This window comes from Chiloscyllium plagiosum, unplaced genomic scaffold (genome assembly GCF_037043375.1).
Source record: "Chiloscyllium plagiosum isolate Xiang-an unplaced genomic scaffold, Cpla_swu_hap1 HiC_scaffold_50, whole genome shotgun sequence".
Lineage (NCBI taxonomy): Eukaryota > Metazoa > Chordata > Chondrichthyes > Orectolobiformes > Hemiscylliidae > Chiloscyllium > Chiloscyllium plagiosum.
In genome coordinates this window covers 46,954,964-46,980,999 of record NW_028270188.1, presented here as the reverse complement: position 1 = coordinate 46,980,999, position 26,036 = coordinate 46,954,964, and the positions used below count along the sequence as shown (strand labels likewise).

General features: G+C 56.1%; 1 protein-coding gene across 2 annotated transcripts in view; it reads right to left on the bottom strand.

Moving 5' to 3' along the window:
• mtmr11 (myotubularin related protein 11) overlaps nucleotides 1–25,784 on the bottom strand; it is a 73,137-nt gene extending 47,353 nt beyond the window's left edge. Inside the window, exons 1-5 of one of the 2 annotated variants that reach the window (XM_087985015.1) lie at nucleotides 25,647–25,784; nucleotides 22,638–22,710; nucleotides 21,276–21,406; nucleotides 18,440–18,530; nucleotides 14,482–14,626 (exon numbers count right to left, since the gene is read on the bottom strand). In XM_087985015.1, coding sequence (XP_087841141.1) covers nucleotides 14,482–14,626; nucleotides 18,440–18,530; nucleotides 21,276–21,406; nucleotides 22,638–22,710; nucleotides 25,647–25,712 — 506 coding nt within the window. In that variant the 5' untranslated portion in view covers nucleotides 25,713–25,784. The remainder of the gene's footprint in view (nucleotides 1–14,481; nucleotides 14,627–18,439; nucleotides 18,531–21,275; nucleotides 21,407–22,637; nucleotides 22,711–25,646) is intronic. The other variant, XM_087985016.1, reaches the window with a different exon arrangement.
• Between the last annotated feature and the right edge of the window lie 252 nt (nucleotides 25,785–26,036).

The following is a 26,036-nucleotide window of genomic DNA, read 5'->3' as shown; positions in this document are numbered from 1 at the left end:
TACTGGGTGGGGACAGGTCTGTCACTGTATAACACTGGGGTACAGTACTGGTGGGGACAGGTCTGTCCCTTTATAACACTGGGGCACAGTACTGGTGGGGACAGGTCTGTCACTGTATATCACTGGGGTACAGTACTGGTGGGGACAGGTCTGTCACTGTGTAACACTGGGGTACAGTACTGGTGGGGACAGGTCTGTCACTGTATAACACTGGGGTACAGTACTGATGGGGACAGGTCTGTCACTTTATAACACTGGGGTACAGTACTGGTATGGACAGCTCTTTCACTGTAAAACACTGGGGTACAGGTCTGTCACTGTATAACACTGGGGTACAGTACTGGTGGGGACAGGTCTGTCACTGTATAACACTGGGGTACAGTACTGGTGGGGACAGGTCTGTCACTGTGTAACACTGGGGTACAGTACTGGTGGGGACAGGTCTGTCACTGTATAACACTGGGATACAGTACTGGTGGGGACAGGTCTGTCACTGTGTAACACTGGGGGACAGTACTGGTGGGGACAGGTCTGTCACTGTATAACACTGGGCTACAGTACTGGAGGGGACAGGTCTGTCCCTGTACAACACTGGGGTACAGTACTGGTGGAGGACAGGTCTGTCACTGTATAACACTGGGGTACGGTACTGGTGGGGACAGGTCTGTCCCTGTATAACACTGGGGTACAGGTCTGTCACTGTATAACACTGGGGTACAGTACTGGTGGGGACAGGTCTGTCACTGTGTAACACTGGGGTACAGTACTGGTGGGGACAGGTCTGTCACTGTATAACACTGGAGTACAGTACTGGTGGGGACAGGTCTGTCAGTGTGTAACACTGGGGTACAGTACTGGTGGGGACAGGTCTGTCACTGTGTAACACTGGGGTACAGTACTGGTGGGGACAGGTCTGTCACTGTATAACACTGGGGTACAGTACTGGTGGGGACTGGTCTGTCCCCGTATAACACTGGGGTACAGTACTGGTGGGGACAGGTCTGTCCCTGTATAACACTGGGGTACAGGTCTGTCACTGTATAACACTGGGGTACAGTACTGGTGGAGGACAGGTCTGTCACTGTATAACACTGGGGTACGGTACTGGTGGGGACAGGTCTGTCCCTGTATAACACTGGGGTACAGGTCTGTCACTGTATAACACTGGGGTACAGTACTGGTGGGGACAGGTCTGTCACTGTGTAACACTGGGGTACAGTACTGGTGGGGACAGGTCTGTCACTGTATAACACTGGGGTACAGTACTGGTGGGGACAGGTCTGTCCCTGTATAACACTGGGGTACAGTACTGGTGGGGACAGGTCTGTCACTGTATAACACTGGGGCACAGTACTGGTGGGGACAGGTCTGTCCCTGTATAACACTGGAGTACAGTACTGGTGGGGACAGGTCTGTCAGTGTGTAACACTGGGGTACAGTACTGGTGGGGACAGGTCTGTCCCTGTATAACACTGGGGTACAGTACTGGTGGGGACAGGTCTGTCACTGTATAACACTGGGGTACCGTACTGGTGGGGGACAGGTCTGTCACTGTGTAACACTGGGCTACAGTACTGGAGGGGACAGGTCTGTCCCTGTACAACACTGGGGTACAGTACTGGTGGGGACAGGTCTGTCCCTGTGTAACACTGGGGTACAGTACTGGTGTGGACTGGTCTGTCACTGTATCATACTGGGGTACAGTACTGGTGGGGACAGGTCTGTCACTGTATAACACTGGGATACAGTACTGGTGGGGACAGGTCTGTCCCTGTGTAACACTGGGGTACAGTACTGGTGTGGACTGGTCTGTCACTGTATCATACTGGGGTACAGTACTGGTGGGAAGAAAGTGTGGTCTGCAGATGCTGGAGATCAGAGCTAGAAATGTGTTGCTGGAAAAGTGCAGCAGGTCAGGCAGCATCCAGGGAACAGGAGAATCGACGTTTCGGGCATAAGCCCTTCTTCGGGAATGGGGTACAGTACTGGTGGGGACAGGTCTGTCCCTGTATAACACTGGGGTACAGTACTGGTGGGGACAGGTCTGTCACTGTATAACACTGGGGTACAGTACTGGTGGGGGACAGGTCTGTCCCTGTATAACACTGGGGTACAGTACTGGTGGGGGACAGGTCTGTCCCTGTATAACACTGGGGTACAGTACTGGTGGGGACTGGTCTGTCCCCGTATAACACTGGGGTACAGTACTGGTGGGGACAGGTCTGTCCCCGTATAACACTGGGGTACAGTCCTGGTGGGGACTGGTCTGTCCCCGTTTCACACTGGGGTACAGTACTGGTGGGGACAGGTCTGTCACTGTATAACACTGGGGTACAGTACTGGTGGGGACAGGTCTGTCACTGTATAACACTGGGGCACAGTACTGGTGGGGACAGGTCTGTCACTGTATAACACTAGGGTACAGTACTGGTGGGGACAGGTCTGTCCCTGTATAACACGGGTACAATACTGGTGGGGACAGGTCTGTCACTGTATAACACTGGGGTACAGTACTGGTGGGGACAGGTCTGTCCCTGTATAACACGGGTACAGTACTGGTGGGGGACAGGTCTGTCACTGTATAACGCTGGGGGACAGTACTGGTGGGGGACAGGTCTGTCACTGTATAACACTGGGGTACAGTACTGGTGGGGACAGGTCTGTCCCTGTATAACACGGGTACAGTACTGGTGGGGACAGGTCTGTCACTGTATAACACTGGGGTACAGTACTGGTGGGGACAGGTCTGTCCCTGTATAACACTGGGGTACAGTACTGGTGGGGACAGGTCTGTCACTGTATAACACGGGTACAGTACTGGTGGGGACAGGTCTGTCACTGTATAACACTGGGATACAGTACTGGTGGGGTCAGGTCTGTCCCTGTATAACACTGGGATACAGTACTGGTGGGGGACAGGTCTGTCACTGTATAACACTGGGGTACAGTACCGGTGGGGACAGGTCTGTCACTGTATAACACTGGGATACAGTACTGGTGGGGACAGGTCTGTCCCTGTATAACACTGGGATACAGTACTGGTGGGGTCAGGTCTGTCCCTGTATAACACTGGGATACAGTACTGGTGGGGGATAGGTCTGTCACTGTATAACACTGGGGTACAGTACCGGTGGGGACAGGTCTGTCACTGTATAACAGTGGGATACAGTACTGGTGGGGACAGGTCTGTCCCTGCATAACACTGGGGTACAGTACTGGTGAGGACAGGTCTGTCCCTGTATAACACTGGGGTACAGTACTGGTGGGGTCAGGTCTGTCCCTGTATAACACTGGGGGACAGTACTGGTGGGGACAGGTCTGTCACTGTATAACACTGGGGTACAGTACTGGTGGGGACAGGTCTGTCACTGTATAACACTGGGGTACAGTACTGGTGGGGACAGGTCTGTCACTGCATAACACTGGGGTACAGTACTGGTGGGGACAGGTCTGTCCCTGTATAACACTGGGGTACAGTACTGGTGGGGACAGGTCTGTCACTGTATAACACTGGGGTACAGTACTGGTGGGGACAGGTCTGTCCCTGTATAACACTGGGGTACAGTACTGGTGGGGTCAGGTCTGTCCCTGTATAACACTGGGATACAGTACTGGTGGGGACAGGTCTGTCACTGTATAACACTGGGGTACAGTACTGGTGGGGACAGGTCTGTCACTGTATAACACTGGGGTACAGTACTGGTGGGGTCAGGTCTGTCTCTGTATAACACTGGGGTACAGGACTGGTGGGGACAGGTCTGTCACTGTATAACACTGGGGTACAGTACTGGTGGGGACAGGTCTGTCACTGTATAACACTGGGGTACAGTACTGGTGGGGTCAGGTCTGTCTCTGTATAACACTGGGGTACAGGACTGGTGGGGACAGGTCTGTCACTGTATCACACTGGGGTACAGTACTGGTGGGGACAGGTCTGTCCCTGTATAACACGGGTACAGTACTGGTGGGGACAGGTCTGTCCCTGTATAACACTGGGGTACAGTACTGGTGGGGGCAGGTCTGTCACTGTATAACACTGGGGTACAGTACTGGTGGGGACAGGTCTGTCCCCGTATAACACGGGTACAGTACTGGTGGAGACAGGTCTGTCACTGTATAACACTGGGGTACAGTACTGGTGGGGACAGGTCTGTCCCTTTATAACACTGGGGTACAGTGCTGGTGGGGACAGGTCTGTCACTGTATAACACTGGGGTACAGTACTGGTGGGGACAGGTCTGTCCCTGTATAACACTGGGGTACAGTGCTGGTGGGGACAGGTCTGTCACTGTATAACACTGGGGTACAGTACTGGTGGGGACAGGTCTGTCACTGTATAACACTGGGGTACAGTACTGGTGGGGACAGGTCTGCCACTGTATAACACTGGGGTACAGTACTGGTGGGGACAGGACTGTCACTGTATAACACTGGGGTACAGTACTGGTGGGGACAGGTCTGTCACTGTATAACACTGGGGTACAGTACTGGTGGGGACAGGTCTGTCACTGTATAACACTGGGGTACAGTACTGGTGGGGACAGGTCTGTCACTGTATAACACTGGGGTACAGTACTGGTAGGGACAGGTCTGTCACTGTATAACACTGGGGTACAGTACTGGTGGGGGCAGGTCTGTCCCCGTATAACACGGGTACAGTACTGGTGGGGGACCGGTCTGTCACTGTATAACACTGGGTACAGTACTGGTGGGGGACAGGTCTGTCCCCGTATAACACGGGTACAGTACTGGTGGGGACAGGTCTGTCACTGTATAACACGGGTACAGTACTGGTGGGGACAGGTCTGTCCCCGTATAACACGGGTACAGTACTGGTGGGGACAGGTCTGTCACTGTATAACACGGGTACAGTACTGGTGGGGACAGGTCTGTCCCCGTATAACACAGGTACAGTACTGGTGGGGACAGGTCTGTCCCCGTATAACACGGGTACAGTACTGGTGGGGACAGGTCTGTCACTGTATAACACTGGGGTACAGTACTGGTGGGGACAGGTCTGTCACTGTATAACACGGGTACAGTACTGGTGGGGACAGGTCTGTCCCCGTATAACACAGGTACAGTACTGGTGGGGACAGGTCTGTCCCCGTATAACACTGGGGTACAGTACTGGTGGGGACAGGTCTGTCTCTGTATAACACTGGGGTACAGTACTGGTGGGGACAGGTCTGTCCCCGTATAACACTGGGGTACAGTACTGGTGGGGACAGGTCTGTCCCTGTATAACACTGTGGTACAGTACTGGTGGGGGACAGGTCTGTCCCTGTATAACACTAGGGTACAGTACTGGTGGGGGACAGGTCTGTCCCTGTATAACACTGGGGTACAGTACTGGTGGGGGACAGGTCTGTCCCTGTATAACACTGGGGTACAGTACTGGTGGGGGACAGGTCTGTCCCTGTATAACACTGGGGTACAGTACTGGTGGGGACAGGTCTGTCACTGTATAACACTGGGGTACAGTACTGGTGGGGACAGGTCTGTCACTGTATAACACTGGGGTACAGTACTGGTGGGGGACAGGTCTGTCCCTGTATAACACTAGGGTACAGTACTGGTGGGGACAGGTCTGTCACTGTATAACACTGGGGTACAGTACTGGTGGGGACAGGTCTGTCACTGTATAACACTGGGGTACAGTACTGGTGGGGACAGGTCTGTCAGTGTATAACACTGGGGTACAGTACTGTGGGGACAGGTCTGTCACTGTATAACACTGGGGTACGGTACTGGTGGGGGACAGGTCTGTCCCTGTATAACACAGGGTATAGTACTGGTGGGGGACAGGTCTGTCCCTGTATAACACTGGGGTACAGTACTGGTGGGGGACAGGTCTGTCCCTGTATAACACTGGGGTACAGTACTGGTGGGGGACAGGTCTGTCCCTGTATAACACTGGGGTACAGTACTGGTGGGGACAGGTCTGTCCCTGTATAACACTGTGGTACAGTACTGGTGGGGGACAGGTCTGTCCCTGTATAACACTAGGGTACAGTACTGGTGGGGGACAGGTCTGTCCCTGTATAACACTGGGGTACAGTACTGGTGGGGGACAGGTCTGTCCCTGTATAACACTGGGGTACAGTACTGGTGGGGACAGGTCTGTCACTGTATAACACTGGGGTACAGTACTGGTGGGGACAGGTCTGTCACTGTATAACACTGGGGTACAGTACTGGTGGGGGACAGGTCTGTCCCTGTATAACACTAGGGTACAGTACTGGTGGGGACAGGTCTGTCACTGTATAACACTGGGGTACAGTACTGGTGGGGGACAGGTCTGTCCCTGTATAACACTGTGGTACAGTACTGGTGGGGGACAGGTCTGTCCCTGTATAACACTAGGGTACAGTACTGGTGGGGGACAGGTCTGTCCCTGTATAACACTGGGGTACAGTACTGGTGGGGGACAGGTCTGTCACTGTATAACACTGGGGTACAGTACTGGTGGGGACAGGTCTGTCACTGTATAACACTGGGGTACAGTACTGGTGGGGGACAGGTCTGTCACTGTATAACACTGGGGTACAGTACTGGTGGGGGACTGGTCTGTCCCTGTATAACACTGTGGTACAGTACTGGTGGGGGACAGGTCTGTCCCTGTATAACACTAGGGTACAGTACTGGTGGGGGACAGGTCTGTCCCTGTATAACACTGGGGTACAGTACTGGTGGGGGACAGGTCTGTCCCTGTATAACACTGGGGTACAGTACTGGTGGGGACAGGTCTGTCACTGTATAACACTGGGGTACAGTACTGGTGGGGACAGGTCTGTCACTGTATAACACTGGGGTACAGTACTGGTGGGGGACAGGTCTGTCCCTGTATAACACTAGGGTACAGTACTGGTGGGGACAGGTCTGTCACTGTATAACACTGGGGTACAGTACTGGTGGGGACAGGTCTGTCACTGTATAACACTGGGGTACAGTACTGGTGGGGTCAGGTCTGTCTCTGTATAACACTGGGGTACAGGACTGGTGGGGACAGGTCTGTCACTGTATCACACTGGGGTACAGTACTGGTGGGGACAGGTCTGTCCCTGTATAACACGGGTACAGTACTGGTGGGGACAGGTCTGTCCCTGTATAACACTGGGGGACAGTACTGGTGGGGACAGGTCTGTCACTGTATAACACTGGGGTACAGTACTGGTGGGGACAGGTCTGTCACTGTATAACACTGGGGTACAGTACTGGTGGGGACAGGTCTGTCACTGCATAACACTGGGGTACAGTACTGGTGGGGACAGGTCTGTCCCTGTATAACACTGGGGTACAGTACTGGTGGGGACAGGTCTGTCACTGTATAACACTGGGGTACAGTACTGGTGGGGACAGGTCTGTCCCTGTATAACACTGGGGTACAGTACTGGTGGGGTCAGGTCTGTCCCTGTATAACACTGGGATACAGTACTGGTGGGGACAGGTCTGTCACTGTATAACACTGGGGTACAGTACTGGTGGGGACAGGTCTGTCACTGTATAACACTGGGGTACAGTACTGGTGGGGTCAGGTCTGTCTCTGTATAACACTGGGGTACAGGACTGGTGGGGACAGGTCTGTCACTGTATAACACTGGGGTACAGTACTGGTGGGGACAGGTCTGTCACTGTATAACACTGGGGTACAGTACTGGTGGGGTCAGGTCTGTCTCTGTATAACACTGGGGTACAGGACTGGTGGGGACAGGTCTGTCACTGTATCACACTGGGGTACAGTACTGGTGGGGACAGGTCTGTCCCTGTATAACACGGGTACAGTACTGGTGGGGACAGGTCTGTCCCTGTATAACACTGGGGTACAGTACTGGTGGGGGCAGGTCTGTCACTGTATAACACTGGGGTACAGTACTGGTGGGGACAGGTCTGTCCCCGTATAACACGGGTACAGTACTGGTGGAGACAGGTCTGTCACTGTATAACACTGGGGTACAGTACTGGTGGGGACAGGTCTGTCCCTTTATAACACTGGGGTACAGTGCTGGTGGGGACAGGTCTGTCACTGTATAACACTGGGGTACAGTACTGGTGGGGACAGGTCTGTCCCTGTATAACACTGGGGTACAGTGCTGGTGGGGACAGGTCTGTCACTGTATAACACTGGGGTACAGTACTGGTGGGGACAGGTCTGTCACTGTATAACACTGGGGTACAGTACTGGTGGGGACAGGTCTGCCACTGTATAACACTGGGGTACAGTACTGGTGGGGACAGGTCTGTCCCTGTATAACACGGGTACAGTACTGGTGGGGACAGGTCTGTCCCTGTATAACACTGGGGTACAGTACTGGTGGGGGCAGGTCTGTCACTGTATAACACTGGGGTACAGTACTGGTGGGGACAGGTCTGTCCCCGTATAACACGGGTACAGTACTGGTGGAGACAGGTCTGTCACTGTATAACACTGGGGTACAGTACTGGTGGGGACAGGTCTGTCCCTTTATAACACTGGGGTACAGTGCTGGTGGGGACAGGTCTGTCACTGTATAACACTGGGGTACAGTACTGGTGGGGACAGGTCTGTCCCTGTATAACACTGGGGTACAGTGCTGGTGGGGACAGGTCTGTCACTGTATAACACTGGGGTACAGTACTGGTGGGGACAGGTCTGTCACTGTATAACACTGGGGTACAGTACTGGTGGGGACAGGTCTGCCACTGTATAACACTGGGGTACAGTACTGGTGGGGACAGGTCTGTCACTGTATAACACTGGGGTACAGTACTGGTGGGGACAGGTCTGTCACTGTATAACACTGGGGTACAGTACTGGTGGGGACAGGTCTGTCACTGTATAACACTGGGGTACAGTACTGGTGGGGACAGGTCTGTCACTGTATAACACTGGGGTACAGTACTGGTGGGGACAGGTCTGTCACTGTATAACACTGGGGTACAGTACTGGTAGGGACAGGTCTGTCACTGTATAACACTGGGGTACAGTACTGGTGGGGGCAGGTCTGTCCCCGTATAACACGGGTACAGTACTGGTGGGGGACAGGTCTGTCACTGTATAACACTGGGTACAGTACTGGTGGGGGACAGGTCTGTCCCCGTATAACACGGGTACAGTACTGGTGGGGACAGGTCTGTCACTGTATAACACTGGGGTACAGTACTGGTGGGGACAGGTCTGTCACTGTATAACACGGGTACAGTACTGGTGGGGACAGGTCTGTCCCCGTATAACACGGGTACAGTACTGGTGGGGACAGGTCTGTCACTGTATAACACGGGTACAGTACTGGTGGGGACAGGTCTGTCCCTGTATAACACGGGTACAGTACTGGTGGGGACAGGTCTGTCACTGTATAACACGGGTACAGTACTGGTGGGGACAGGTCTGTCCGCGTATAACACAGGTACAGTACTGGTGGGGACAGGTCTGTCCCCGTATAACACGGGTACAGTACTGGTGGGGACAGGTCTGTCACTGTATAACACTGGGGTACAGTACTGGTGGGGACAGGTCTGTCACTGTATAACACGGGTACAGTACTGGTGGGGACAGGTCTGTCCCCGGATAACACAGGTACAGTACTGGTGGGGACAGGTCTGTCCCCGTATAACACTGGGGTACAGTACTGGTGGGGACAGGTCTGTCTCTGTATAACACTGGGGTACAGTACTGGTGGGGACAGGTCTGTCCCCGTATAACACTGGGGTACAGTACTGGTGGGGACAGGTCTGTCCCTGTATAACACTGTGGTACAGTACTGGTGGGGGACAGGTCTGTCCCTGTATAACACTAGGGTACAGTACTGGTGGGGGACAGGTCTGTCCCTGTATAACACTGGGGTACAGTACTGGTGGGGGACAGGTCTGTCCCTGTATAACACTGGGGTACAGTACTGGTGGGGGACAGGTCTGTCCCTGTATAACACTGGGGTACAGTACTGGTGGGGACAGGTCTGTCACTGTATAACACTGGGGTACAGTACTGGTGGGGACAGGTCTGTCACTGTATAACACTGGGGTACAGTACTGGTGGGGGACAGGTCTGTCCCTGTATAACACTAGGGTACAGTACTGGTGGGGACAGGTCTGTCACTGTATAACACTGGGGTACAGTACTGGTGGGGACAGGTCTGTCACTGTATAACACTGGGGTACAGTACTGGTGGGGACAGGTCTGTCAGTGTATAACACTGGGGTACAGTACTGGTGGGGACAGGTCTGTCACTGTATAACACTGGGGTACGGTACTGGTGGGGGACAGGCCTGTCCCTGTATAACACAGGGTATAGTACTGGTGGGGGACAGGTCTGTCCCTGTATAACACTGGGGTACAGTACTGGTGGGGGACAGGTCTGTCCCTGTATAACACTGGGGTACAGTACTGGTGGGGGACAGGTCTGTCCCTGTATAACACTGGGGTACAGTACTGGTGGGGACAGGTCTGTCCCTGTATAACACTGTGGTACAGTACTGGTGGGGGACAGGTCTGTCCCTGTATAACACTGGGGTACAGTACTGGTGGGGGACAGGTCTGTCCCTGTATAACACTGGGGTACAGTACTGGTGGGGGACAGGTCTGTCCCTGTATAACACTGGGGTACAGTACTGGTGGGGGACAGGTCTGTCCCTGTATAACACTGGGGTACAGTACTGGTGGGGACAGGTCTGTCACTGTATAACACTGGGGTACAGTACTGGTGGGGACAGGTCTGTCACTGTATAACACTGGGGTACAGTACTGGTGGGGGACAGGTCTGTCCCTGTATAACACTAGGGTACAGTACTGGTGGGGACAGGTCTGTCACTGTATAACACTGGGGTACAGTACTGGTGTGGACAGGTCTGTCACTGTATAACACTGGGGTACAGTACTGGTGGGGTCAGGTCTGTCTCTGTATAACACTGGGGTACAGGACTGGTGGGGACAGGTCTGTCACTGTATCACACTGGGGTACAGTACTGGTGGGGACAGGTCTGTCCCTTTATAACACCGGTACAGTACTGGTGGGGACAGGTCTGTCCCTGTATAACACTGGGGTACAGTACTGGTGGGGGCAGGTCTGTCACTGTATAACACTGGGGTACAGTACTGGTGGGGACAGGTCTGTCCCCGTATAACACGGGTACAGTACTGGTGGAGACAGGTCTGTCACTGTATAACACTGGGGTACAGTACTGGTGGGGACAGGTCTGTCCCTTTATAACACTGGGGTACAGTGCTGGTGGGGACAGGTCTGTCACTGTATAACACTGGGGTACAGTACTGGTGGGGACAGGTCTGTCCCTGTATAACACTGGGGTAGAGTGCTGGTGGGGACAGGTCTGTCACTGTATAACACTGGGGTACAGTACTGGTGGGGACAGGTCTGTCACTGTATAACACTGGGGTACAGTACTGGTGGGGACAGGTCTGCCACTGTATAACACTGGGGTACAGTACTGGTGGGGACAGGTCTGTCACTGTATAACACTGGGGTACAGTACTGGTGGGGACAGGTCTGTCACTGTATAACACTGGGGTACAGTACTGGTGGGGACAGGTCTGTCACTGTATAACACTGGGGTACAGTACTGGTGGGGACAGGTCTGTCACTGTATAACACTGGGGTACAGTACTGGTGGGGACAGGTCTGTCACTGTATAACACTGGGGTACAGTACTGGTAGGGACAGGTCTGTCACTGTATAACACTGGGGTACAGTACTGGTGGGGGCAGGTCTGTCCCCGTATAACACGGGTACAGTACTGGTGGGGGACAGGTCTGTCACTGTATAACACTGGGTACAGTACTGGTGGGGGACAGGTCTGTCCCCGTATAACACGGGTACAGTACTGGTGGGGACAGGTCTGTCACTGTATAACACTGGGGTACAGTACTGGTGGGGACAGGTCTGTCACTGTATAACACGGGTACAGTACTGGTGGGGACAGGTCTGTCCCCGTATAACACGGGTACAGTACTGGTGGGGACAGGTCTGTCACTGTATAACACGGGTACAGTACTGGTGGGGACAGGTCTGTCCCCGTATAACACGGGTACAGTACTGGTGGGGACAGGTCTGTCACTGTATAACACGGGTACAGTACTGGTGGGGACAGGTCTGTCCCCGTATAACACAGGTACAGTACTGGTGGGGACAGGTCTGTCCCCGTATAACACGGGTACAGTACTGGTGGGGACAGGTCTGTCACTGTATAACACTGGGGTACAGTACTGGTGGGGACAGGTCTGTCACTGTATAACACGGGTACAGTACTGGTGGGGACAGGTCTGTCCCCGTATAACACAGGTACAGTACTGGTGGGGACAGGTCTGTCCCCGTATAACACTGGGGTACAGTACTGGTGGGGACAGGTCTGTCTCTGTATAACACTGGGGTACAGTACTGGTGGGGACAGGTCTGTCCCCGTATAACACTGGGGTACAGTACTGGTGGGGACAGGTCTGTCCCTGTATAACACTGTGGTACAGTACTGGTGGGGGACAGGTCTGTCCCTGTATAACACTAGGGTACAGTACTGGTGGGGGACAGGTCTGTCCCTGTATAACACTGGGGTACAGTACTGGTGGGGGACAGGTCTGTCCCTGTATAACACTGGGGTACAGTACTGGTGGGGGACAGGTCTGTCCCTGTATAACACTGGGGTACAGTACTGGTGGGGACAGGTCTGTCACTGTATAACACTGGGGTACAGTACTGGTGGGGACAGGTCTGTCACTGTATAACACTGGGGTACAGTACTGGTGGGGGACAGGTCTGTCCCTGTATAACACTAGGGTACAGTACTGGTGGGGACAGGTCTGTCACTGTATAACACTGGGGTACAGTACTGGTGGGGACAGGTCTGTCACTGTATAACACTGGGGTACAGTACTGGTGGGGACAGGTCTGTCAGTGTATAACACTGGGGTACAGTACTGGTGGGGACAGGTCTGTCACTGTATAACACTGGGGTACGGTACTGGTGGGGGACAGGTCTGTCCCTGTATAACACAGGGTATAGTACTGGTGGGGGACAGGTCTGTCCCTGTATAACACTGGGGTACAGTACTGGTGGGGGACAGGTCTGTCCCTGTATAACACTGGGGTACAGTACTGGTGGGGGACAGGTCTGTCCCTGTATAACACTGGGGTACAGTACTGGTAGGGACAGGTCTGTCCCTGTATAACACTGTGGTACAGTACTGGTGGGGGACAGGTCTGTCCCTGTATAACACTAGGGTACAGTACTGGTGGGGGACAGGTCTGTCCCTGTATAACACTGGGGTACAGTACTGGTGGGGGACAGGTCTGTCCCTGTATAACACTGGGGTACAGTACTGGTGGGGGACAGGTCTGTCCCTGTATAACACTGGGGTACAGTACTGGTGGGGACAGGTCTGTCACTGTATAACACTGGGGTACAGTACTGGTGGGGACAGGTCTGTCACTGTATAACACTGGGGTACAGTACTGGTGGGGGACAGGTCTGTCCCTGTATAACACTAGGGTACAGTACTGGTGGGGACAGGTCTGTCACTGTGTAACACTGGGGTACAGTACTGGTGGGGACAGGTCTGTCCCTGTATAACACGGGTACAGTACTGGTGCGATGGGTCCCTTTTTTAAAATCCTGACTATCAGTTCAGAGTCATAGAGATGGACAGCATGGAAACAGATCCTTCGGTCCAACCCGTCCATGCCGACCAGATATCACAACCCAAACTAGTCCCACCTGCCAGCACACGGCCCATATCCCTCCAAACCCTTCCTATCCATATACCCATCCAATGCCTCTTAAATGTTGCAATTGTACCAGCCTCCACCACATCCTCTGGCAGCTCATTCCATACACGTACCACCCTCTGCGTGAAAAAGTTGCCCTGTAGCTCTCTTTTGCCCTCTAATCTGGACTCCCCCACCCCAGGGAAAAGACCTTGTCTATTTATCCTATCCATGCTCCTCATAATTCTGTAAACCTCACCCCTCAGCCTCTGATGCTCCAGGGAAAACAGCCCCAGCCTGTTCAGCCTCTCCCTATAGCTCAAATCCTCCAACCCTGGCAACATCCTTGTAAATCTTTTCTGAACCCTTTCAAGTTTCACAACATCTTTCCGATAGGAAGGAGACCAGAATTGCCCGCAATATTCCAACAGTGGCCTAACCAATGCCCTGTACAGCTGCAACATGACCTCCCAACTCCTGTACTCAATACTCTGACCAATAAAGGAAAACATACCAAACACCACCTTCACTATCCTATCTATCTGAGACTCCACTTTCAAGGAGCTATGAACCTGCACTCCAAGGTCTCTTTGTTCAGTTACACTTTCCTGGATGTCCCGTTACAATGATATGTCATTGCAGCAGAAGTTGGTCTGTTCATTGAGGGGCCATTGCTGGCACCTGAGAAACTCTCTCCTTCCTTTGACTGGATAAACAGTCTGAGAGTCTGCTGTGGAAATGAGAGACAGTGTTTCTGTGATTGTGGACGTGAGAGATCTTGGTGTGACTTTACCTTGCTGACACTTCAAATCGCTCATTGACCAGGCTAACACGCCAGCCTAATGCTCCAGTCCTGGCCAGCTCAAACTCCCAGTCTAAGTGCGTCTCAAACATCCGCGTTGCTTCAAACTCCTGCTGAGGATTCGAGTTCACGGGGTCTGGGCAGGGTGGGATAGAGGTCAGGAGACAGACAACAGAGAGACTCAGACAGGAGGCAATGGGCAGGTAGGGGAGAGAAAGAGAGCGACAGAGAGACAGACAGCGTCAGCGAGAGAGAGAGCGACCGAGAGAGAGAGAGAGAGAGAGAGAGAGAGACAGACGGCGACAGCGAGAGAGAGACGGACAGAGCGACAGAGAGAGAGAGGGAGACAGCGGCAGAGAGAGCGACCAAGAGAGAGAGAGGCAGACGGCGACAAGTGGGGGGAAGACGGCGACAGGGGGGGGAGACGGCGACGAGGGGGGGAGACGGCGACAGTGGGGGGGAGACGGCGACAGTGGGGGGGAGACGGCGACAGAGGGGGGGGGGGGGAGACGGCGACAGAGAAAGAGGGCGCGACGCAGAGGGGGCGCGACGCAGAGGGGGCGCGACAGAGGGAGGGCGCGACAGAGGGAGGGCGCGACAGAGGGAGGGCGCGACAGAGGGAGGGCGCGACAGAGGGAGGGCGCGACAGAGGGAGGGCGCGACAGAGGGAGGGCGCGACAGAGGGAGGGCGCGACAGAGGGAGGGCGCGACAGAGGGAGGGCGCGACAGAGGGAGGGCGCGACAGAGGGAGGGCGCGACAGAGGGAGGGCGCGACAGAGGGAGGGCGCGACAGAGGGAGGGCGCGACAGAGAGAGGGCGCGACAGAGAGAGGGCGCGACAGAGGGAGGGCGCGACAGAGGGAGGGCGCGACAGAGGGAGGGCGCGACAGAGGGAGGCGCGACAGAGGGAGGGCGCGACAGAGGGAGGGCGCGACAGAGGGAGGGCGCGACAGAGGGAGGGCGCGACAGAGGGAGGGCGCGACAGAGGGAGGGCGCGACAGAGGGAGGGCGCGACAGAGGGAGGGCGCGACAGAGGGAGGGCGCGACAGAGGGAGGGCGCGACAGAGGGAGGGCGCGACAGAGGGAGGGCGCGACAGAGGGAGGGCGCGACAGAGGGAGGGTGCGAGTCAGAGAGAGGGCGCGACAGAGAGAGGGCGCGACAGAGGGAGGGCGCGACAGAGGGAGGGCGCGACAGAGGGAGGGCGCGACAGAGGGAGGGCGCGACAGAGGGAGGGCGCGACAGAGGGAGGGCGCGACAGAGGGAGGGCGCGACAGAGGGAGGGCGCGACAGAGGGAGGGCGCGACAGAGGGAGGGCGCGACAGAGGGAGGGCGCGACAGAGGGAGGGCGCGACAGAGGGAGGGCGCGACAGAGGGAGGGCGCGACAGAGGGAGGGCGCGACAGAGGGAGGGCGCGACAGAGGGAGGGCGCGACAGAGGGAGGGCGCGACAGAGGGAGGGCGCGACAGAGGGAGGGCGCGACAGAGGGAGGGCGCGACAGAGGGAGGGCGCGACAGAGGGAGGGCGCGAGGCAGAGAGAGGGCGCGACAGAGGGAGGGCGCGACAGAGGGAGGGCGCGACAGAGGGAGGGCGCGACAGAGGGAGGGCGCGACAGAGGGAGGGCGCGACAGAGGGAGGGCGCGACAGAGGGAGGGCGCGACAGAGGGAGGGCGCGACAGAGGGAGGGCGCGACAGAGGGAGGGCGCGACAGAGGGAGGGCGCGACAGAGGGAGGGCGCGACAGAGGGAGGGCGCGACAGAGGGAGGGCGCGACAGAGGGAGGGCGCGACAGAGGGAGGGCGCGACAGAGGGAGGGCGCGACAGAGGGAGGGCGCGAGGCAGAGAGGGCGCGAGGCAGAGAGGGCGCGAGGCAGAGAGGGCGCGAGGCAGAGAGGGCGCGAGGCAGAGAGGGCGCGAGGCAGAGAGGGCGCGAGGCAGAGAGGGCGCGACGCAGAGAGGGCGCGACGCAGAGAGGGCGCGACAGAGAGAGGGCGCGACAGAGAGAGGGCGCGACAGAGAGAGGGCGCGACAGAGAGAGGGCGCGACAGAGAGAGGGCGCGAGGCAGAGAGGGCGCGAGGCAGAGAGGGCGCGAGGCAGAGAGGGCGCGAGGCAGAGAGGGCGCGAGGCAGAGAGGGCGCGACACAGAGAGGGCGCGACACAGATGGCGCGACACAGAGAGGGCGCGACACAGAGAGGGCGCGACAGAGAGAGGGCGCGACAGAGAGAGGGCGCGACAGAGAGAGGGCGCGAGGCAGAGAGGGCGCGAGGCAGAGAGGGCGCGAGGCAGAGAGGGCGCGAGGCAGAGAGGGCGCGAGGCAGAGAGGGCGCGACACAGAGAGGGCGCGACACAGAGAGGGCGCGACACAGATGGCGCGACACAGAGAGGGCGCGACACAGAGAGGGCGCGACACAGAGAGGGCGCGACACAGAGAGGGCGCGACACAGAGAGGGCGCGACACAGAGAGGGCGCGACACAGAGAGGGCGCGACACAGAGAGGGCGCGACACAGAGAGGGCGCGACACAGAGAGGGCGCGAGGCAGAGAGGGCGCGAGGCAGAGAGGGCGCGAGGCAGAGAGGGCGCGACACAGAGAGGGCGCGACACAGATGGCGCGACACAGAGAGGGCGCGACACAGAGAGGGCGCGACACAGAGAGGGCGCGACACAGAGAGGGCGCGACACAGAGAGGGCGCGACACAGAGAGGGCGCGACACAGAGAGGGCGCGACACAGAGAGGGCGCGAGGCAGAGAGGGCGCGAGGCAGAGAGGGCGCGAGGCAGAGAGGGCGCGAGGCAGAGAGGGCGCGAGGCAGAGAGGGCGCGACACAGAGAGGGCGCGACACAGATGGCGCGACACAGAGAGGGCGCGACACAGAGAGGGCGCGACACAGAGAGGGCGCGACACAGAGAGGGCGCGACACAGAGAGGGCGCGACACAGAGAGGGCGCGACACAGAGAGGGCGCGACACAGAGAGGGCGCGACACAGAGAGGGCGCGACACAGAGAGGGCGCGACACAGAGAGGGCGCGACACAGAGAGGGCGCGACACAGAGAGGGCGCGACACAGAGAGGGCGCGACACAGAGAGGGCGCGACACAGAGAGGGCGCGACACAGAGAGGGCGCGACACAGAGAGGGCGCGACACAGAGAGGGCGCGACACAGAGAGGGCGCGACACAGAGAGGGCGCGACACAGAGAGGGCGCGACACAGAGAGGGCGCGACACAGAGAGGGCGCGACACAGAGAGGGCGCGACACAGAGAGGGCGCGACACAGAGAGGGCGCGACACAGAGAGGGCGCGACACAGAGAGGGCGCGACACAGAGAGGGCGCGACACAGAGAGGGCGCGACACAGAGAGGGCGCGACACAGAGAGGGCGCGACACAGAGAGGGCGCGACACAGAGAGGGCGCGCACGACAGACAGAGAGCGCACGACAGACAGAGAGCGCACGACAGACAGAGAGCGCACGACAGACAGAGAGCGCACGCGACAGAGACAACGACAGAGAGAGAGAACGAGACAGCAACAGAGAGAGAGAAAGTGAGACAGTAACAGAGGGAGAGACAGCAACAGAGAGAGAGACAGCAACAGAGAGAGAGACAGCAACAGAGAGAGAGACAGCAACAGAGAGAGAGACAGCAACAGAGAGAGAGACAGCAACAGAGAGAGAGAGGGACAGCAACAGAGAGAGAGAGGGACAGCAACAGAGAGAGAGAGGGACAGCAACAGAGAGAGAGAGAGACAGCAACAGAGAGAGAGAGAGACAGCAACAGAGAGAGAGAGGGACAGCAACAGAGAGAGAGAGAGAGGGACACACACACACACAGTCAGACAGGTAAAGATAAAAGACAGATTCCAGTTTACAAATGATAACTGTGTAAGACTTTAGAAATGTTTGAAGCCTAAATGAAGGGAAACACTTCCGTAGCAGCTGCATGCGTTCGGATCTCACCAATGGTGTTTGACATTTCGACAGCAAACTCAAACACAAATAGTTCCCGAGGAGAGACTGGTTGACAGCTCCGAGCAATCAAGGAGATTAGCTGCAAAATTCAGAAAACAGTCATTTGTACCCTGCTGAATAAACCCTGACTCTGTACGGTTACACAGTGAGTGACCCTTACCCTGCTGAATAAACACTGACTCTGTACGGTTACACAGTGAGTGACCCTTACCCTGCTGAATAAACACTGACTCTGTACGGTTACACAGTGAGTGACCCTTACCCTGCTGAATAAACACTGACTCTGTACGGTTACACAGTGAGTGACCCTTACCCTGCTGAATAAACACTGACTCTGTACGGTTACACAGTGACCCTTACCCTGCTGAATAAACACTGACTCTGTACGGTTACACAGTGAGTGACCCTTACCCTGCTGAATAAACACTGACTCTGTACGGTTACACAGTGACCCTTACCCTGCTGAATAAACACTGACTCTGTACGGTTACACAGTGAGTGACCCTTACCCTGCTGAATAAACCCTGACTCTGTACGGTTACACAGTGAGTGACCCTTACCCTGCTGAATAAACACTGACTCTGTACGGTTACACAGTGAGTGACCCTTACCCTGCTGAATAAACACTGACTCTGTACGGTTACACAGTGAGTGACCCTTACCCTGCTGAATAAACACTGACTCTGTACGGTTACACAGTGAGTGACCCTTACCCTGCTGAATAAACCCTGACTCTGTACGGTTACACAGTGAGTGACCCTTACCCTGCTGAATAAACACTGACTCTGTACGGTTACACAGTGACCCTTACCCTGCTGAATAAACACTGACTCTGTACGGTTACACAGTGAGTGACCCTTACCCTGCTGAATAAACACTGACTCTGTACGGTTACACAGTGAGTGACCCTTACCCTGCTGAATAAACACTGACTCTGTACGGTTACACAGTGAGTGACCCTTACCCTGCTGAATAAACACTGACTCTGTACGGTTACACAGTGAGTGACCCTTACCCTGCTGAATAAACACTGACTCTGTACGGTTACACAGTGAGTGACCCCTACCCTGCTGAATAAACACTGACTCTGTACGGTTACACAGTGAGTGACCCTTTACCTGCTGGATAAACACTGACTCTGTACGGTTACACAGTGACCCTTACCCTGCTGAATAAACCCTGACTCTGTACGGTTACACAGTGAGTGACCCTTACCCTGCTGAATAAACACTGACTCTGTACGGTTACACAGTGAGTGACCCTTACCCTGCTGAATAAACACTGACTCTGTACGGTTACACAGTGAGTGACCCTTACCCTGCTGAATAAACCCTGACTCTGTACGGTTACACAGTGAGTGACCCTTACCCTGCTGAATAAACACTGACTCTGTACGGTTACACAGTGAGTGACCCTTACCCTGCTGAATAAACACTGACTCTGTACGGTTACACAGTGAGTGACCCCTACCCTGCTGAATAAACACTGACTCTGTACGGTTACACAGTGACCCTTACCCTGCTGAATAAACCCTGACTCTGTACGGTTACACAGTGAGTGACCCTTACCCTGCTGAATAAACACTGACTCTGTACGGTTACACAGTGACCCTTACCCTGCTGAATAAACACTGACTCTGTACGGTTACACAGTGAGTGACCCTTACCCTGCTGAATAAACACTGACTCTGTACGGTTACACAGTGACCCTTACCCTGCTGAATAAACACTGACTCTGTACGGTTACACAGTGAGTGACCCTTACCCTGCTGAATAAACACTGACTCTGTACGGTTACACAGTGAGTGACCCTTACCCTGCTGAATAAACACTGACTCTGTACGGTTACACAGTGAGTGACCCTTACCCTGCTGAATAAACCCTGACTCTGTACGGTTACACAGTGAGTGACCCTTACCCTGCTGAATAAACACTGACTCTGTACGGTTACACAGCGAGTGACCCTTACCCTGCTGAATAAACACTGACTCTGTACGGTTACACAGTGAGTGACCCTTACCCTGCTGAATAAACCCTGACTCTGTACGGTTACACAGTGAGTGACCCTTACCCTGCTGAATAAACCCTGACTCTGTACGGTTACACAGTGAGTGACCCTTACCCTGCTGAATAAACACTGACTCTGTACGGTTACACAGAGAGTGACCCTTACCCTGCTGAATAAACACTGACTCTGTACGGTTACACAGCGAGTGACCCTTACCCTGCTGAATAAACACTGACTCTGTACGGTTACACAGCGAGTGACCCTTACCGTGCTGAATAAACACTGACTCTGTACGGTTACACAGTGACCCTTACCCTGCTGAATAAACACTGACTCTGTACGGTTACACAGTGAGTGACCCTTACCCTGCTGAATAAACACTAACTCTGTACGGTTACACAGTGAGTGACCCTTACCCTGCTGAATAAACACTGACTCTGTACGGTTACACAGCGAGTGACCCTTACCCTGCTGAATAAACACTGACTCTGTACGGTTACACAGTGAGTGACCCTTACCCTGCTGAATAAACACTGACTCTGTACAGTTACACAGTGAGTGTCAGCTGTGCTGAATTACCACTGTGTAACCCACACTGTCCTCCTCTCTCCTGCCCTGAGATAACCTGGTTATGGAGCCCAAGATGTTCTGACTATATAAGGCCCAGTGTTATCTAAGTGTGGGCCCTGAGACAGGGGGGTCAGGGAGAGTGGTTGGTTATTCCTGGACTGCGATGTTGAAAGAGGTGGGGTTGCAGGATCTTTAGACTGGCTGAGGGGAATGTGGGGAGTGGAGAAAAACACAGAGTGAAGTGTACCTCATCAGTACGGGGTTCATGTTCAAACTGAAAGTGTAAGAGGCGGAAATCCTTGCAGTAAATCAGGAGCTCTCGGGCTTGGGCTTTCAGGCTGGAGGTGGCTAGCAGAAGTTTGTTTCGGGAGCTGTTCACTGCAAAATACAAAACATTCATCAGGTCAGTGCTGAGCAGCCATCTCTGCAGGGTGCACACTAACAAGTCCAAATGCTCCTGTTCTCTCGAGCAAAGCCAGGGACCTTGCTGGAACTGAGTTATATTCCTTCATCTCCATACAAAAGGGGACCAACCACCAAGGATCCCTCAGGAAAGTCCCACCTCCTGCCCTTCAGGGATAGAAAACTGATATTGCTTCCTGGCCCCCCAACAACGGGGTTAACAGCACCTCTGAAACGGCTGAGCATGTCACTCAGTTCAGGAGCAATTGGGGATGTGCAACCAGAGCTGGGTCAAAAGCAGAAGGGTTAGGGTCGGTGCAGCGATCAGTGAGCTCAGGGGAGAAGTGGGCAGAGAGCTGGGTAAGGGTACAGAGGCCACTAGGTACAGCTGCTGGCCACAGGGCATCAGACGAGTGGGACAGAGAGACTGCCAGGTGGGGACAAGGGGGTGTGACCGGAGAATAAGGGGCAGCAGCTTTCAGACGGAGCTGAGGAGGAACGTCTTCACCCAAAGGGTTGGGAATTGGTGGAATTCCCTGCCCAGTGAAGCAGTTAGGGCTAGCTCTTCAAATGTTTTTTAAGGTAAAGATAGATTGATGTTTGACCAGTATGGTGAGCTGGCGGGTAAGTGGAGCTGAGGCCGTGAAAAGATCAGCCATGAGGGGCCGAATGGCCTACTCCTACTTGTGCTTGTTATGTTCTGATGACACAGGGCACTGGATGAGGGGTATACGGGCACTGCCAGACAGGGACATAGGTCCCTGAGCAGGGGAAGGACCTGATTCCAGGTCATGGCCATTGCAAATCCTGCTTCCAACCCCAATCCCAGGTGAATGGAGAGTTTGGCCAGATCTGGGTGAAGGTCATCCCTGGGGCAGGACCTGAGATGGTACCGAAGCAGAGCCAGGCACTTCCCCTGGTTTCCCTTGGTCGGGTGAGGCTGCAGATGGTTCCCCTCAGGAGCCGGGATCCCCGGGCTGCTCCTTCAGCCTGTTCAGGAGCTGCTGGGATTGCTTTGCTATCCCATCAGTTCACTATCACTCCAGAGCATGCTGAGGCTCACTGGGCAGAATAGCCTTCTTCCAGACTCTCCTATTCTCCTGACTTTGACACATGGAAATACACACATACATACAAACATACATGCACACACAGACACAGGTACACAGTCCCTCTGCACCAAATGACAAGTCAGAAGCCAACTCACCAGCTACCACACGGTCAATGGATGACAAGGTAACGTCATCAGCTCCAAGGAGGTGCCTCTGACCAGCAGGGCCCTGCAGGGGAAGGCAAGGAGCTTTATTAATGATAGGGGCAGATCAGAGAGAGAGAGAGAGAGAGAGAAAAAAAAAAAGACATTCCCCTATAGTCCCAGCCCAGGCACACAGTCTTCAGACTGGCCTGAACCGGCCAGCTCCAGGGTCAGAGGGAGCAGGCTCACTGACTGGAGATAGCCTCAGGCTCACACACAAACAGTGGGTTAGAGAGTCAAACCCAAGAGGAAACGAGCACAACATGCCATACCCACTTCCCACACAGGAACGCCCAGTGGCAAAGCAAGCAACCACAAACTGCAATTTGCCAACTGATAGAAAATGCATGTTACTGATGGATAGCGGGATAGGTTTGGTGGCGGTTAGCTCAATTGGCTGAACAGCTGCTCTCCAATAGAATGATGTGAAGAGTGTGGGTCCAGTTCCTGCTCTGGCTGACATGACCAACCTCTCCCCTTGACATGTTGACCCATCACCAGGTCTCGCTCTCTCTCGTATCCTCTGGGACAATGGCCACTTTTACTTTAGAAGAACAGACATTCCCTCCCCGGGATATGACAGAATTTTCCACACTCCCGGATAGAATATTAGCTGCAGGATCTTTTACATTCAGCCAAGAGGATATGTGGAGACCGACCCTCCCTCAGCACTGGCCCTCCGACAGTGCGGCGCTCCCTCAGCACTGACCCTCCGACAGTGCGGCACTCCCTCAGCACTGACCCTCCCACAGTGCGGCGCTCCCTCAGCACTGACCCTCCGACAGTGCGGCGCTCCCTCAGCACTGACCCTCCGACAGTGCGGCACTTCCTCAGCACTGACCCTCCGACAGTGCGGCACTCCCTCAGCACTGACCCTCCGACAGTGCAGCACTCCCTCAGCACTGACCCTCCGACAGTGCCCACTCCCTCAGCGCTGACCCTCCGACCGTGCGGCACGCCCACAGCACTGACCCTCGGACAGTGCGGTGCTCCCTCAGCACTGACCCTCCGACAGTGCGGCACTCCCTCAGCACTGACCCTCCGACAGTGCGGCACTCCCTCAGCACTGACCCTCTGACAGTGCCCACTCTCTCAGCACTGACCCTCCGACAGTGCCCACTCCCTCAGCACTGACCCTCCGACAGTGCGGCACTCCCTCAGCACTGACCCTCCGACAGTGCCCACTCCCTCAGCACTGATCCTCCGACAGTGCGGCACTCCCTCAGCACTGGCCCTCCGACCGTGCGGCACTCCCTCAGCACTGGCCCTCCGACTGTGCCCACTCCCTCAGCGCTGACCCTCCGACAGTGCGGCACTCCCTCAGCACTGACCCTCCCGACCGTGCGGCACTCCCTCAGCACTGGCCCTCCGACAGTGCGGCACTCCCTCAGCACTGGCCCTCCGACAGTGCGGCACTCCCACAGCACTGACTCTACGACAGTGTGGCACTCCCTCAGCACTGACCCTCCGACAGTGCGGCACTCCCTCAGCACTGACCCTCCGACAGGGCCCACTCCCTCAGCGCTGACCCTCCGACAGTGCGGCACTCCCTCAGCACTGACCCTCCGACAGTGCGGCACTCCCTCAGCGCTGACCCTCCGACAGTGCGGCACTCCCTCAGCGCTGACCCTCCGACAATGCCCACTCCCTCAGCACTGACCCTCCGACAGTGCCCACTCCCTCAGCACTGATCCTCCGACAGCACCCGCTCCCTCAGCACTGACCCTCCGACAGTGCGACACTCCCTCAGCACTGACCCTCCGACAGTGCGACACTCCTTCAGCGTTGACCCTCCGACAGTGCGGCACTCCCTCAGCGCTGACCCTCCGACAGTGCCCACTCCCTCAGCGCTGACCCTCCGACAGTGCGGCACTCCCTCAGCGCTGACCCTCCGATAGTGCGGCACTCCCTCAGCGCTGACCCTCCGACAGTGCCCACTCCCTCAGCACTGACCCTCCGACAGTGCGACACTCCGACAGTGCGGCACTCCCTCAGTGTTGACCCTCCGACAGTGCGGCATTCCCTCAGCGCTGACCCTCCGACAGTGCGGCACTCCCTCAGCACTGACCCTCCGACAGTGCGACACTCCCTCAGCGCTGACCCTCCGACAGTGCGACACTCCCTCAGCGCTGACCCTCCGACAGTGCGGCATTCCCTCAGCGCTGACCCTCCGACAGTGCGGCACTCCCTCAGCGCTGACCCTCCGACAGTGCGGCATTCCCTCAGCGCTGACCCTCCGACAGTGCGGCATTCCCTCAGCGCTGACCCTCCGACAGTGCGGCACTCCCTCTGCGCTGACCCTCCGACAGTGCGGCACTCCCTCTGCGCTGACCCTCCGACAGTGCCCACTCCCTCAGCACTGACCCTCCGACAGTGCCCACTCCCTCAGCGCTGGCCCTCCGACAGTGCCCACTCCCTCAGCACTGACCCTCCGACAGTGCCCACTCCCTCAGCACTGACCCTCCGACAGTGCGGCGCTCCCTCAGCACTGACCCTCCGACAGTGCCCACTCCCTCAGCGCTGGCCCTCCGACAGTGCCCACTCCCTCAGCACTGACCCTCCGACAGTGCCCACTCCCTCAGCGCTGGCCCTCCGACAGTGCCCACTCCCTCAGCACTGAACCTCCGACAGTGCCCACTCCCTCAGCACTGACCCTCCGACAGTGCGGCGCTCCCTCAGCACTGACTCTCCGACAGTGCCCACTCCCTCAACACTGACCCTCCGACAGTGCCCACTCCCTCAGCGCTGGCCCTCCGACAGTGCCCACGCCCTCAGCGCTGGCCCTCCGACAGTGCCCACGCCCTCAGCACTGACCCTCCGACAGTGCCCACTCCCTCAGCGCTGGCCCTCCGACCGTCAAGTGTAATGGAGCACAGCCCCAGGATGTTGGTGACAGACTGAGAGCAATTACCATGGCAAATGATGGCCAGTGTCCTGACAGGTTAGTACAGGTTTCCATACCTGGAGCACTCTGGTCTCCACAGGAACAAAGGCCACTCGGAAATTCGTGCACAGCAGCTTCCCCATGATGGATTTCTGCACCTGTTTATAAGAGGTACATTTTCTCACATTGGGGGCTTCACCTCGAACCTTTTCCCCTGGAAGACAAATAACTGAGTTACCGAAGCAGGCAGACCAAACTAGACAAGGTACACGGCACAACGTCCCTCAGCGCTGACCCTCCGACAGTGCCCACTCCCTCAGCACTGACCCTCCGACAGTGCGGCGCTCCCTCAGCACTGACCCTCCGACAGTGCGGCACTCCCTCAGCACTGACCCTCCGACAGTGCCCACTCCCTCAGCACTGACCCTCCGACAGTGCGGCGCTCCCTCAGCACTGACCCTCCGACA